Raw genomic sequence first — 15,339 nt, forward strand, 5'->3', positions numbered from 1 at the left:
TTTTCTCCAGGTGATCACGCTGCCGACAGAAAGCCCTCTGAATTTCTTCTTCTACGCCACTTTGCTCCACCCCGTCAGCTACATATCGGGCGTAGATCGTCTGCATGCTGTCCTTCAGTTTCTTGGGCTCCTGGATGAAGCCCACACAGTTATGGAGGTCTGCCTTGAGCCGCTGGAGATGTGTCTCTAGGTCTTTCACCTTCTGCGCCTCCTTGTGCATCTCCTTGTCTCTGGTCCTCAGTTTGAGCCTCAGCTCGGAGACGCTGAGCTTCAGCTGAGTGTTGCTCTTATCGATCTGAACCAGCTCCTCCTGAAGCTGATGGATGCACTCCTTCTTCTCGATTATGTCTTCCTGTTGAGGCTCCGTCTGGTTCTTCATCTCATTGAGCTGGAAATCCAGAACGAACTTCAGCTTCTCCAGCTCCTGGTTCTTCTTCTTCAGGCTGCAGATGGTCTTGTCCTTGTCCTGGCTGGTCTTCTCGTGTCCAGAGACGGTCCTCTTCAGATCCTCGATGTCACTCTCCAGCGAGCGGATCAGACCCAGAAGCCTCTGCCGCTCCTGCTTCAGATGTTTGATCTCAGAGCAGCGCTCATCAATCTGTCTCTGCAGACTGAAGGACTTCTGAGTCATGAGACTGGTTTCTCCCTTCAGACTCGTGGTGGTTTCTTCCTCCGTGTGTAGTTTCTTCTCATACTTGATTTGGATGTCATGGATCTTCCTCTCCTCGTCTTCCTCCACTTGCCTCACGATCTCTTTGAACTCTCTGATCTGCTGCTGTGCGTCTTCCTGACACTGCAGCAGGATCAGATCCTTCTCCTCCAGCTTGGCCTCGTAGTTCTGCTTCAGCTCCTCCACAGTGTGCACTCTTCCCTCCTCCACGTCCTTCAGCTCCTTCTCAAAGTCCTCCTGCATCCTTTCGCTTTCACGCTGAAGATCCTGGAACCTCTCATGCTCCGTGATCTGCTTCTGGCTGTAGGACTCCTCTAAAGCCTCCAGCTCTTCAGAGTGCTTCTCAGAGATCTCTGCAGTGCTCATCTGGTTCTCACGCTGCTGCTTCTCCATCTCTGTTTTCATGGCATGTTGCACGATCTTCAGAGAGTCTATCTGCTGTGTGAAAGCGTCAGAGATCTCCTTCATCTTCTCGCTGTAGTTCATGTCCTTCAGACGCAGCTGGTACTCGTTCTCCATCTGCAGCTCCTCCAGACGCAGCTTCAGCTCCAGCATGTTCTGCGTCTTCTCCTCCAGGTCTGCCTTGGTGACGAGGATCTCTTCAGTCTGGATGATCTGTCGGTTGCTCTTCAGTCCTCGACCCTCTTTGTCCACGACCTTCCACATCAGCAGACATCCGTCCTCAGCCGCTGTCAGCAGGAACTGATCGTCCCACGTCAAAACCATCTTGGTGATGGGGCCACAGTGAGCTTGGTATGTGATCCAGTCTTTCTGCAGAGGAAGCGGGTATTTCACGGCTCTAATGGTTCCTCTGGGCGTCCCGGTGAACACGACTCTGCCGGAGTGAGACACAGCGACATCCGTGTGAGCGACCTCATCAGCAGGAACCTCCCTCAGCACCTGACAGTCTTGGATGAATGAATACACCATTTCAGTCCAGATTTAAACTCCTGGCAGGACAAGCTCAAGCTCAATTCTCGCACGGAACAAAACAAAGTGAGTGAGGGACTGCAATATAAGAGGGAAAGAAAGAGAAACTTTAAAACTGTTCAATTGTTATGATGTGTAAAGACTGATATTGTTCTATAATCGGCTGAAACTGTTAAGTCATGATGTGAAACGGTTAACAAAGAAAAAGGGAAACTCAAGCTGCTGCTACACTTTGTTTTCTTTTCTTTAAACTAAGCATTTTTAAGATGCACACATTTTCAAAAGCTATTTTATTTATTTTCTCTATTTTATTTTTAAATGCAGCCCAAGAGGAACATTACACACATCCACAGTATTTACTGTATATCTGTATAGTTCAATGTTAATTGACAATAAATATTGTTGTTTTTGAATTGTACTTTCTTTATTTGATTGGCAGTCAGTTGTTGATTACATGCAAACGTTGATAAAGCTACAGGCTACTTATATATCACACTAATTCATAAAGCAAGTTAGACATTTTGATGTTCCGGACCTTTGCATGGGGAGATTTTCTCTAACTGGACCTCGTTGAATTTTAGTTGAATACCCCTGCCCTATAGGCACCTGTCATTTGGTGAATAAAAACAAAGTGTTGAAGTTATACCAACTTTTAGTTTTTTTAAGAATTGCCAACATGCACAATTTTGGGGAATTTTGGAATTCAAGGACGTAGGATGAAGCTGACCAAATTTAAAGTTGATCGGACAAAATCTGTATTAGGAGTTTACTAGAGTACAGCGGCATCAATTAACAACTTTGCTCCTGCCAGTAGGTGGCGGTATGACTTTGGGTCAATTTGAATGGTGTCAGTGCTGGATGTAATGCTCGTCAAATTAAGAGCAGATTGGATTTTGTACAGTGGAGGAAATAAGTATTGGATCCCTTGCAGGTTTTGTAAATGTGCCCACTTACAGAGAAATGAACAGTCTATAATTGTAATGGTAGGTTTATTTTAACAGTGAGAGTAAGAATATCTAAAAGAAAATCCAGAAATTGAATTATAAAAGATAAAAATGTATTTGCATTTAACTGTGGGAAATAAGTATTTGATCCCCTTGCAAAACATGTGTTAGTACTTGGTGGAGAAACCCTTGTTGGACGCACAGAGGTCAGACGCTTCTTGTAGTTGGTCTCCAGGTGTGTGAACATCTCAGGAAGGATTTTGGTCCACTCCTCTCTGAAGATCCTCTCTAAATTCTTCAGATTTTGAGACTGATGCTTGGCATCTGGAAGCTTCAGCTCCCTCCACAGATTTTCTATGGGATTAAGGTCCGGAGACTGGCTAGGCCCCTCCCTCACCTAAATGTGCTTCTTCTTCTTCTCCTGCTGGAAGACCTATCCATGACCCATTTTCAGTGTCCTGGCTGAGGGAAGGAGGCTATCGGCCAAGATGTTACGTTACATGTCCCCGTACATCCTCTCCTCGATGCAGTGAAGTCGTCCTGTCCCCTCAGCAGAGAAACACCCCCAAAGCAGAATGTTTCCACCTCCATGCCTGACGGTGGGGATGGTGTTCTTGGGGATATAGACAGCCTTTCTCTTCCTCCAAACACGGTGTGTCGAGTTGATGCCAAAGATCTCGATTTTGGTCTCATCTGACCAAATCACCAGTGTGCGAAAAAGCACACGTCAGATCACCCGGGACGTGTTATTTACAACATCGGACAAGTACATCTTTCCCTTGACGTGTCCGACGGACAAGTGACGTTTTTCGCCCATATTTATTGACAAATTATTGGTAAATTCAGCTTACAAAAGGCAAAACTCATTCACAAATTGTCCGTGTCCGCCATTGTTGTTTGTGACCGCTTTACGTTTCCTGCTTTGTCATGTGTGATTAGGGATGGGTACCGAGCCCCGGTATTAAACGGGCCCCGGGGCGGAATTATTAAAGACAGTGGTACCGTTAAGCTCCGACGTTATCGTCTTTTTATCGGTACTGGAGATATTTAAAAAATATATGTCATAAGTATTATTGCTACATAAACATTATATTGCAGTTTTAGTTTCGCCGTTTCGCTGCAGTTTACACACACGCGGCTGCTACAATAACCAACATAAAATGTTACCTTAGTTACAGTAACCCAGATTCTTGTATGTTTTATGTTGATATTTAATAATAATAATATTTAAAATAAGTGCAGCATGCACAAAGTATAGCTATGGACAAGTGAAAAATTGAAAGTAAATTGCCAATCTCACTTGTCCATGGACAAATAGTCTCTAAAAACTTTTTCTTACACTGATCACCTTCTCCCAAGCCTTCTCTGAATCATTCAGATGTTCATTCAAGGATGCATACTGCTCATCCCCCCTTCCTCCCCTGGGCAATTCTGATCACAACCTGGTTCACCTCCAGCCTGTGTACCAACCTCTGGTCCACAGACAGCCGGTGCCCACACGCACCGTGAAGAAGTGGTCTGAGGAGGCCCTGAAAGACTGTTTCGACACTACTGCGTGGGATGTGTTCACTGACTCTCACGGGGAGGACATCATCGGCCTTACAGACTGCATCACGGACTATATTAACTTCTGTGAGGAAAACGTCGTACCCACCAGGACTGTACGGTGTTTTCCCAACAACAAACCCTGGATTACCCCTGAAATAAAGGCTCTCCTGAAAGACAAAAAGAGGGCCTTCAGATCTGGCAACAGAGAGGAGCTGAAGACTGTACAGAGGGAGCTGAGGTGGAAAATCAGAGGGGAAAAACAGCTACAGGAAGAGGATGGAGGAACAGCTGCTGCAGAGGAACATCAGCGGAGTCTGGAGAGGCCTGAAAACCATCTCTGGCTACAAAGAGCCAGACTCCAAGGTCCGGGGGGACCGCCAGTGGGCAAACAAACTGAATATCTTCTTCAACAGATTTGATCAGTCATGCGCCTCCCCCCCCCCACGACCCATTCCCCCCTGCTGCACCCCCCATTGTCTCCACTGCCTGGAAATGGCCCTGTCACCTCTCCCACCTCTACTCAGCCCCCGGCCATCAGCTCACAGACACTTCTCACATCAGCCCCTGGTTCTTCTCCACCCGCTGACAACACCTTGTCCTTCACAACCAGTCAGGTGAGGAGGGAGCTGCAGAAGTGTAAGGCGAGGAAAGCGGCGGGTCCAGATGGCATCAGCTCGAGGCTCCTCAAATCCTGTGCGGATCAGCTGTGTGGGATTGTGGAGCTTCTATTCAACCTGAGCCTGAAGCAAGGGAGGGTACCACAACTGTGGAAGACGTCCTGTGTGGTACCTGTGCCAAAGACCCCTCGTCCCAAGGAATTCAACAGCTACCGGCCGGTGGCGCTGACATCACAGCTGATGAAGACCCTGGAGAGGCTGGTCCTTGGACACCTCCAGTGGGACCATCAATGGACCTGCTGCAGTTCGCCTACCAGCCTGCCATCGGGGTGGATGACGCCGTCATCTACCTGCTGCAGAGGTCCCTCTCCCACCTGGAGAAGGCTGGGGGCACTGTGAGGATCATGTTCTTTGATTTCTCCAGTGCCTTCAACACCATCCAGCCCCCGCTCCTGGGGGACAAGCTGCAGCTCTCGGGGGTGGATCACCACCTCACCTCCTGGATCCTGGACTACCTCACCAACCGCCCACAGTACGTGAGGACCAGGGAGTGTCAATCAGACACCATCATCAGCAGTACGGGGCCCCCCCAGGGGATGGTGCTGGCACCGTTTCTCTTCACCCTCTACACTGCAGACTTCACCCACAACGCTGCAACCTGTCACCTGCAGAAGTTCTCTGACGACTCCGCCATCGTTGGCCTCATCTCCAACAAGGACGACAGGGAGTACAGGGAGCTGACGCAGGACTTCACCCTCTGGTGCCAGAGGAACCACCTCCAGCTCAATGCAGCGAAGACCAAGGAACTGGTGGTGGATTTCAGACGGCGCCAACACTCCCCCCCGACACCAGTGAACATCCAGGGAGCGGACATTGAGATTGTGAAATCTTACAAATACCTGGGTGTTCATCTGAACAATAAACTGGACTGGACTGATAATTCTGCTGCTCTGTACAAGAAGGGACAGAGCAGACTCTTTCTGCTGAGGAGACTGAGGTCTTTCGGGGTGCAGGGGGCACTCTTTCAGACTTTTTACGACTCTGTTGTGGCATCCGCCATTTTCTATGGTGTGGCCTGCTGGGGCAGCAGCATCTCGGCGACTGACAGGAAGAGACTGAACTGACTGGTAAGGAAGGCCAGCTCTGTCCTGGGGAGTCCTCTGGACACTGTTGAGTTGGTGGGAGACAGGATAATGGCAGCCAAGCTGTCCTCCCTGCTGGACAATGTGTCCCACCCCCTCCAGGACACCCTGTCCTCACTGTGCAGCTCCTTCAGCGACAGGCTGCTGCACCCCCGCTGTGTCACGGAGAGATACCGCAGGTCCTTCCTTCCTGCAGCGGTCAGACTATACAACCAGCACAGCCCCTAGTAGACCCCCGCTCCCCTACACACACCACAACACAGACTATATCACCCCTTGCTGCTAAATACCAATCAACTATGTGCAATATGTGCTATATGTGCAATACATATATGCCGTTAATAACTGTAATTTATACCTGGCTGCTAAATCCTTAGAACCGTTACAAGGTGTGTATTTTGCATTTTGTAAATTGTGTAACTTGATGCCGTTATATACCATCAAACTATGTGCAATATGTGCTATATGTGCAATATATACATTATATACATATGCCATTAATAACTGTGTAATATATACCTGGCTACTAAATCCTAAGAACTGTTACAGGATTTGTATTTTGAAAAGTATGTATATCATAACTTAGTACTTTTTTTAACATATGTAACATTAAGCTGTCTGTGGCTCTTTCCTGCTGTAACGATGCAAATGTCCCCTCTGTGGGACTAATAAAGGTATTCTGATTCTGATTCTGATTGTCAAACTTCAGAATTCAGTTCATGTTCTTCTTGAGCAGGGGGCCTTCAGGCGCTGCTGGATTTGATCCATTATTGTGCAGTGTGTTACCAATAGTTTTCTTGGTGACTGTGGTCCCAGCTGCCTTGAGATCATTAACAAGTTCCTCCTGTGCAGTTCTTGGCTGATCCCTCACCTTTCTCATGATCATCAATACCCCACGGGGCCAGATCTTGTGTGGAGCCCCAGACCGAGGGCGATTGATGGTCATTTTGTCTTTCTTCTATTTCTGAATAATGGCACCAACAGTTGTCTCCTTCTCACCAAGCTGCTTTCTGATGGTCTTGTAGCCAGTCCCAGCCTGGTGCAGGTCTACAATCTTGTCCCTGAGGTCCTTAGACAGCTTTTTAGTCTTGCCCATGGTGGAGAGGTTGGAATCTGATTGATTGATTCTGTGGACAGGTGTCTTTTATAAAGGTAACAAGTTGATATTAGGAGTACATTTTTAAAGGAAGAGGACTTATTTAACCGGTCTGTGGGAACCAGAATCCTTGTTTGTTGCAAGGGGATCAAATACTTATTTCCCACTGTTGAATGCAAATCAATTTTTATGTTTTATATAATGTCATTTTCTGGATTTTCTTTTTGATATTCTTTATCTCACTGTTAAAATAAACCTACCATTACAATTATACACTGTTAATTTCTTTGTTAGTGGGCAAACTTACAAAATCTGCAAGGGATCAAATACTTGTTTCCTCTGCTGTACTCTGTTGTTACACTAAGTTCCTGTTTCATGGTTAAACTGTGCAAAATGTCCACCATAAGGAGGTCGTTACACAAAAACTCCAGATTTGATAACTTTGTATCTTCAAGACCTTTAGATGGTCCTGACCAAATCTGAAGTAGATCAGACTAAATTATCAAAAGTACATTTTTGTCACTCACATGTCCAAACCTCCATGAGTTGTTGAAAATGGCAACCACCCCAAAAATGCGTCCAACGACTAACCTTTTTTTAAATAATAATAATCCTACAAATTTCAATGGGTCCTCCACTCCGACTTTGTCTGTGCTTGGTGTGTAAAAAGACGATCCACAAACGCATTTTCGATGACCAATTACAAAATGGATTCACAAATGCCTGATCAAAAGTCGTAAATGTGAGAGAGATTTTCTCAAAACCCTTTTGTTTATATCTCAATTAATTATAGTATTCACACATTTTTATTTTTATTTGTGGAATTATTTTGTGTACCCCATAAGGGGTAAATAAAATCAACAGCAAATTTGGGCACATGATCTGAAATCTAGGTAACCAAAGTTTAGTTTGAGATCAACATTTCAAATGATATGAGTCATAAATAAATATAATTAAATACATGAATAACTAAAAAAATATTCTGAAATGTGCTTATATTGTTATTATAGAAGTATGTGATGGCAATTCCACTGCCCTACAATGTCTCCTAAGTTTCTATAGAAACCTTTGTTTTGGTATTTTATTTTTTGTTTTTATTACTTCAGAGATGATGAAAACATTTCAAGTATCCCTCCAAAATACCACATTAAAACAACTTACATTTTGATGAATGGATGGTAAAAAAAAAGGGTTTCTGGAAACTGTTCAGAAACCAATTTTAGTATAGGCAAAATTGTCAAATTTCACTGCATGCAAAAAACACCATGATTTTTGTTAGGTTCATACGGGTCTGTTTTTTTTTTAAATGTTGTCCCCACTTTTGTTTGCATGCTTTATTGAATCAGCTCCCTTACAACTGGGGATAAGAGAGGTGTCTCCTCTCTCTTTGCCCTTATCCACGGTAAAGTGTAACTGCCTACAAATAATTCTGAAGCCCAAAGTATCTGAATGGAAGGAAACTTTAGTTCAGGTTAGACCCCCTCCACTTCCGCCTAAATTCTTTATCAAAAGAGACTTTAGGTTTCAAGTCAACTGTCTTCTATTTATTGTGAATCTTGCCTCCAAACCCCCTGGGTTGCACAAAAATAAGCCTTTATTGTTAAGTGAGATAGACCCATTGCAAACATACCTACACAGTGTGCATAAAAAACTGTTTTTTGCATTACAATTTCTCTGTGTGTTTCCAGGATACTACACCTGCGTTGAAGTGATTTTTACATTGCGTAGGCAGGTTGGTTTCTACTTGATGGGGGTTTATGCTCCAACTCTGTTGATTGTCGTTTTGTCCTGGTTATCATTCTGGATCAACCCTGATGCCTCCGCTGCAAGGGTGCCATTGGGTAAGTACAACAAATAAACAATGTATATGATGTATTGCATCAATAAACATTTCAATATTCAGAAATCGTACTCCGGCCATACAATTCCCCCTATTCTTCATTCATTCAAATGTATATACATCCAAGTAACAATGGAAAGGGACACAAATATGAAAGAAGGCTACGGATTACAGAACAATGCCAAACTAGAAGCCAAAAATAAAGTTGAAGCTAGTTTCCTGCCAGATTGAGTCGTAAAATAAAGTAAGATAATTTATGTTTGGAAGCCAATGATCCTTTTTTTCAAGGAGGGGGGGGTCATTTGTAATGTAACGTAACAAGATGATCTTCATCCAGAGGCTAGACTTGCACAGGTCAGAGATCTCCACCGGTGCGCTCTCTTTATCACACACACACACACACACACACACACACACACACACACACACACACACACACACACACACACACACACACACACACACACACACACACACACACACACATATTGACATTGGATACCATGTAAAAAGTGTGCGAATGTATTACGTATCCCATCCATGTTATCATATTTTAAGTGCAGGGTGGACCTCACGTCCTCTATACATTTCAATTGTCAAAAAATCATTAGAATATGGCCATAACCAATAACAAATAAATCAAACTTATTTATTTTATTTTTGTTGTTCATTTATAGTGGTGAGCGTGCAGGTCTTCTACCACCTGTCTCAGAGCCTCTCCTCCTCCCTCTGTGAAGCAGCACGTTTTAAAGTATTTTGACCTGGTTACAATTCTCTCTTTTTTATGCATATTTTACTAATTACTCCCCTTTTAAACTGTATTTTTGTTTTATTGTCCTATAGTATACATTGGAATGATTTCATAACTGGTATTCATTATTAAAATAACATAATAATATATAACCATAATAATTATGTAAAGGTGTGCCTTGGAAATATTTGTTTACTTACATGGTTACTAAAACGTTACAGAACCACTGAGCTAACTTAGACTCACGTTGACTATCCAAACACTCTAGAAGTCCTCTACTTCACCAACCTGAGCTGTAGACAGAGCATCTCTCACTTCCTGACTGACTCTGACTCAAAAGGAGAGAACTCTTCCTCCACTTACTTGCTGATAATGTTATCCGTTAGTGGAGCTAGCTACGAACAGATGCTAACAACAATCCCTGTAACCGATGCACTACACGGATGTGTGAGCTCTCTCTCGCTCACTGACAGATGAATAGATCCTAGCTATTTTTTAAATATTCTTCATGTTATAAAAAAAGGACCTTGAAATCTGGGGCTATATCCTGGCCCCACATTTCAGTTTGTAAACTTCTTCAATAAAACAACTACTTCAGACTGACTAACATATTCCATGACAACAGGGTACAGTAAGCAACAGAACCAAATGAGACACGACACAGCCCAAGATGGCGCACGCTCTGCTGCGACAACACACACTGTTACTATGTTTGACTTCATGTTACGTCTACATGTTACGTCTTATGTGTGTCTCCATGCACTGTTAAGTGTTTTATGTTAAATGTTACACTCGGCTGGCCAACATGACCAGAAGTTACATAGCGATCATCATTGTAATAACCATTCTATGGCTGATCCGCGACTGCCTTGCACTGCAGCTAGACACAGGTTACTCACCTATGGCCGTGATGAACTCCTGCTACATCGGACCTCGCTGCTGTGTAACATCAAACCTGAGGTGGATCTACCGTCAGAGCTCCATCCGGGGAAACGAGGAAGACGTGGAGGCATCCGCGGTAGAGTAAGGAAGCATCCATTTAAACCTTCGCTTCCCTCCACCATTCTGTCTAATGTCCGCTCACTCCGGAATAAAATGTACCTAATGCCGATACCCAATGCCGACTGGAAAGGGCATTCAGGGACATATGCATCATCGCCTTGTCCGAAACCTGGCATGACGAGTCGGACCCTGATGTCGAGGTCAGCCTGGAAAACTTCACCATCATCAGGTCAGATAGGACGTGTCAGTCGGGGAAGATGCGGGGCGGTGGGGTCTGCCTTAACATCAACAACAGGTGGTATAACAACATCAAGGTGCACCGGAAAGTGTGCACACCCAACCTGGAGATGATGACCGTGTCCCTGCGTCCCCACTATCTCCCCCGGGAATTTCCAACTTTTGTGATCAGCTGTGTTTACATCCCCCATTGCAAATGACAACATAGCAGCGGAGCTAGATGCCGAGGAGGCTAACAAAATGCTGGCCAAATACCCCGGAGCTCCAGTGTTTACTCTGGGGGACTTCAACACCTGTAGACTTGACAACGTGCTACCATCACACCAGCAGTATGTGGATATTCAAACCAGGAGGGGAAACATCCTGGACCTCTGCTACGGCATTATCACCAACGCATTCCGGTTCCATTCATACCCAACGCTCGGTGATGCAGACCACAACGTCATCTTCTTACTTCCTCTGTACAAACAAGCACTGAAACGTCTCAAGCCACAATGCTACAGCGCTCCGCAGTGGTCTGAGGATGCCATTACAGACCACATCCAATTCTGCATAGACACTGTCAATCCAGTTAAATAAATAAGAAGATATCCCAACTCTAAACCCTGGATTACTTTCCAAATAAAACAGTGCCTGAAGGAAAAACAGAGCCTTCAGCCTCAAAGACTGGACTGGATTCAGATTTGCTAATCGAAAAATACAAAATTAGGTGTTCAAAGCTAAATTGGAGTATAAGGATAAAATAGAGCAGGAATGTGGCAGCATGAACACCAAGCAGGCATTCCAGTAAGTACAAACATTAACTGGATGCAAACCCAAATCCAACACCAGTGCAATTAACGACCGAGAATCCTTTGCGGCAGCATTGAACACTCGCTTTGACACACAAGATTTATCTGCAGTGAGTGAGGAATGGTTGAGAAATCTTCCTTCACCTGACCCTACAGAACCGGACCCTTTTCAGAGGAACAGGTATCAACTCAATCGGGGTAAAATAGGTAAAGCACCAGGGCCTGACGGCATCACAGCTAAGGTGCTGAAGTCCTGTGCCCTGGAAATCGCACCAATTCTCCACTCACTCTTCTGCGAATCCTACCACGCGGCCACAATACCCGCCCTCTGGAAAACTGCCACCATCGTCCCAGTTCCCAAGAAACCCCGGCCAAAAGAACTAAATCATTACAGTCCTGATGCCCTCACTTCCATAACCATGAAGTGCATGGAGAAACTGTTGCCCACCATCCTTCTTCCGGTTGTCACCCCTCAACTGGACCCCCTTCAATTAGCCTACAAAGCCAGGAGGGGCACAGAGGACGCCAAACTGTGCGAGTGGGCAAAACAATATCACCTGCAATCACCATCAACACCGGAGCACCACAGGATTGTGTGCTGAGCCCATTCCTGTACACACTCTACACAAATGACTGCACCAGTCCGTCACCCACCACCACCTACCTCAAGTACTCAGACGCCCCCCTGCAGGAGAGGGGGGCGTGCTCAAAGATCAGCTGCTGGGCTCTCAGAAGAGGGGGAGGAAAAGAGAGGCTCCGTCCTCCGTGTATTATTCTTATATTATTATATCGAGTCGTTATTCATTTGTTTTAAAGCTCAATAAATAACAAAGAAGACCTTTGACCGGCACTTTTCTAATTTTGTCCGGAAGATTAAACTTTAACGGACATGTTGACCGGCGAAAAAAAATCGAACTGAAACTCTGCCGCACGGTCCCCTCGTTCCTTGGAAGAGGCGGAGAGGTGGGTGTTTGTCATCTGCTGGTGGACTACCGGAGAGAATTACAGTGCTTGCCTCAGGGAGGGATTTGCATTGAGCAGGAGCAAACGCTTGCCTCGGGGAGGGAGAAAAAGAGCCAGAGCGTCCACAGCGGAGAATAAACAGAAGGGCAACCATGGCAACCATGCGCGGGAAGTCTTCTTCGCTGCTTTTGTGGCAGACTACAGCGCCACTTACAGGCTTGGCATATGTACTACAGCGCTATCGAGCGGCAATGGCCGTGGCCGTGGCCCAACCCCCCATTCCCCTGATAGGTGGAGAGTTGCCCATATAGGCAGAGCACCCCTTTTCTGACGTCAGAAAAATTAACGTCTGTATCAGCTCCGTTGCAGCCCCGTTTTTAGAGATGTGGGTATGGAGGAAAATAGAGAGGGTTGTGTTTTCTGACACTTGGTGAGTTCCCTGACACACCGGGGACACATATTCATGTATAAAAGACGTACAAAAGTGCATTTTGCATGATAGGTCCCCTTTAAAGGTGGGGTAGGTAAGTTTGAGAAACCGGCTCGAGAGACACTTTTTGTTTTATTCCATGGAATGCTCTTAACATCCCGATAGCAATGAATATCTTAAGTGCTTTGACAAAAAATCCATACAAAAATGTCATCTGTGGAAGCCGTAATACTGTAAAAAGCACGACCAATCATTTTAGCCGGCCCGGCTAAAATAACTGGATGGCCTACCTGCCTGTCAGCCTTCCATCTGTGCACAAACTTATCTCGTGCCCTCATTGGTCATGTGCGCATTTGTGTGTGTTGGAGGAGGGGCTCTGTAAGGAAGTGGCAGATTTTTTCCGGCTGTGTATTTTCAAATTCTAGCGATCTCGAGCTGGTTTCTCCAAAATTACCTACCCCACCTTTAAGTAAAAAAAAGTAACAAATAAAAACCTTAAAATCAACTCTAACGGGACAGAAGGGGTGGTTTTTATCAATATCCTACATGTCTAGTTGAAGACTTTTAGTCGCGCCACTTGTAAGACCAGAGAAAAGTTGTTCACAATTTCTATTTGCTTCCCACAGTGGAATAAAATGTCACATGTCCACAACATCCAGTTGAGGCAGGAGGAGATCCAGCTCTTTCCGTCAATATAAGGACGCTAATTGAAACACTTGAAATGTTTTGACTCTATGAAACCTGATGTACTTATATGATTGTTTTCTTCAAGTTTGTATCTTCCTGGTCGAATGCACTTATTGTAAGTCGCTTTGGATAAAAGCGTCAGCTAAATGCAATGTAATGTAATGTAATTACTTTTCTTGCCTTCCTCTTAACGCGCAACACAATGCTGCCTGTGTCTTTGACTCACTTTTAATTAATTATAAAAGCTTTTCAGTGTTTTTTACTTGTACCTTTCATTCTCTCATAACTTTTCATTTGATCTAGTTCTTTTTGTATCCAACCTTTTCATAAATACCATTACACTAGATGTTATTTACACACTTATTCTCTTAAGTGGCTCTCTCCAGGGTTAGGCTTAACTCTTTTGTTAACCTTTCTTAGAGAGAGGATGACCCTAATTGTTTCAAATTATTGTGAGTATTTAATGTGTAGTTGACTTCAAGACTGCCCTTTAGTGCTTTTAGGCCATCAAGGGGCCGTGTCCACATAGTACCTTTGACTGAGTGCCAGCATCTTTTTCAATGTATTCGAATGAGAACAGAGAGTTGAAAATGTTGTGTGTTGTGTTAAACTTTCTTTCCCGTACGGAAATTGTCCTCCTCACCCTACAACTGTATCTCTACCGTTAAAGCTCATTCATTCAAAAGTGTGGGAGCAAGACATTTGAGGTTGGTTGTAATGGTGAAAAAACAATATCAAAGACATATTAAGTGGTGATGGTAGTCTTTCATACAATAGCGGTGATACCCTGCCTCCGTTTGCTTCTCTCTATGTACATTCCACATAAATGTCCCTTATTTTGAAATAATAACTCACATGTGGTAAAATTAATGTTTTAACATCTGTGTGTTTCTAGGTATTTTATCAGTACTCTCTCTGTCCAGTGAGAGTATGCTTTTGGCATCAGAACTACCAAAGGTTTCCTACGTTAAAGCCATTGACATCTGGCTCATTGCTTGTCTACTTTTTGGGTTTTCATCACTGGTGGAATATGCTGTGGTGCAGGTCAGTTCTTACACACACAAAAACACATACAGACAACTGTACATTAACATTACATCTGCATGCCAATCACTGGGTTAGACCATATATTAGACATTGTGAAGTTTATTGAAGATCTTCAGCATTTTTATACCACAAACAATGTTTTCATGTAAAATTATTGTAGAAATATATTCATCTTCATGTTTGTCTTTAGTCTGAATGTATGCAACAGCTCCATACACACGCCCAGAGGTGTGTCAGAAAACATGAATATGGGATTCTGAGGTTGTGCTGTTGGTAAATAGGAGGAGATAACAGCGAAGGAAGTCGATGTCAGGTAGATTTAGCTGTTCCAACTCCCATGCTTGCCATGTCCTCAATAAGCTCTCTGTCTTAATGACATTATCCCATCCCCTTTCTGCTTCCATAGATCCTGCACCAGTATCTTTGCACAGGTTGTGATGGGGTAAGATAGCCTAAGGGGTCCTATTGAGATGCCAAAACCTTGTACCAAAGGTTTTCCATTAAGTTCTGCGTCTGTCTGTAAGAGTGCCGTGGGTGTGGATGTTCCCATATCTGAAGCTGTGGGTGTGGACCTGGCTCAGAGCAATGTAGATGTGTGTTCAGTTAGTGTTCCAACCAGATCTACAAACTGTGAATAAGTCCCC

General features: G+C 44.4%; 1 protein-coding gene across 2 annotated transcripts in view; it reads left to right on the forward strand.

The window, feature by feature from the left end:
• Nucleotides 1-15,339, forward strand: part of LOC117474932 (glycine receptor subunit beta-like) — a 98,964-nt gene that overhangs the window by 72,220 nt on the left and 11,405 nt on the right. For both annotated transcript variants that reach the window (XM_034120968.1, XM_034120969.1), the window contains exons 8-9: nucleotides 8,636-8,788; nucleotides 14,544-14,692. In XM_034120968.1, coding sequence (XP_033976859.1) covers nucleotides 8,636-8,788; nucleotides 14,544-14,692 — 302 coding nt within the window. The remainder of the gene's footprint in view (nucleotides 1-8,635; nucleotides 8,789-14,543; nucleotides 14,693-15,339) is intronic.

Source organism: Trematomus bernacchii, unplaced genomic scaffold, assembly GCF_902827165.1.
Source record: "Trematomus bernacchii unplaced genomic scaffold, fTreBer1.1, whole genome shotgun sequence".
Classification (NCBI taxonomy): domain Eukaryota; kingdom Metazoa; phylum Chordata; class Actinopteri; order Perciformes; family Nototheniidae; genus Trematomus; species Trematomus bernacchii.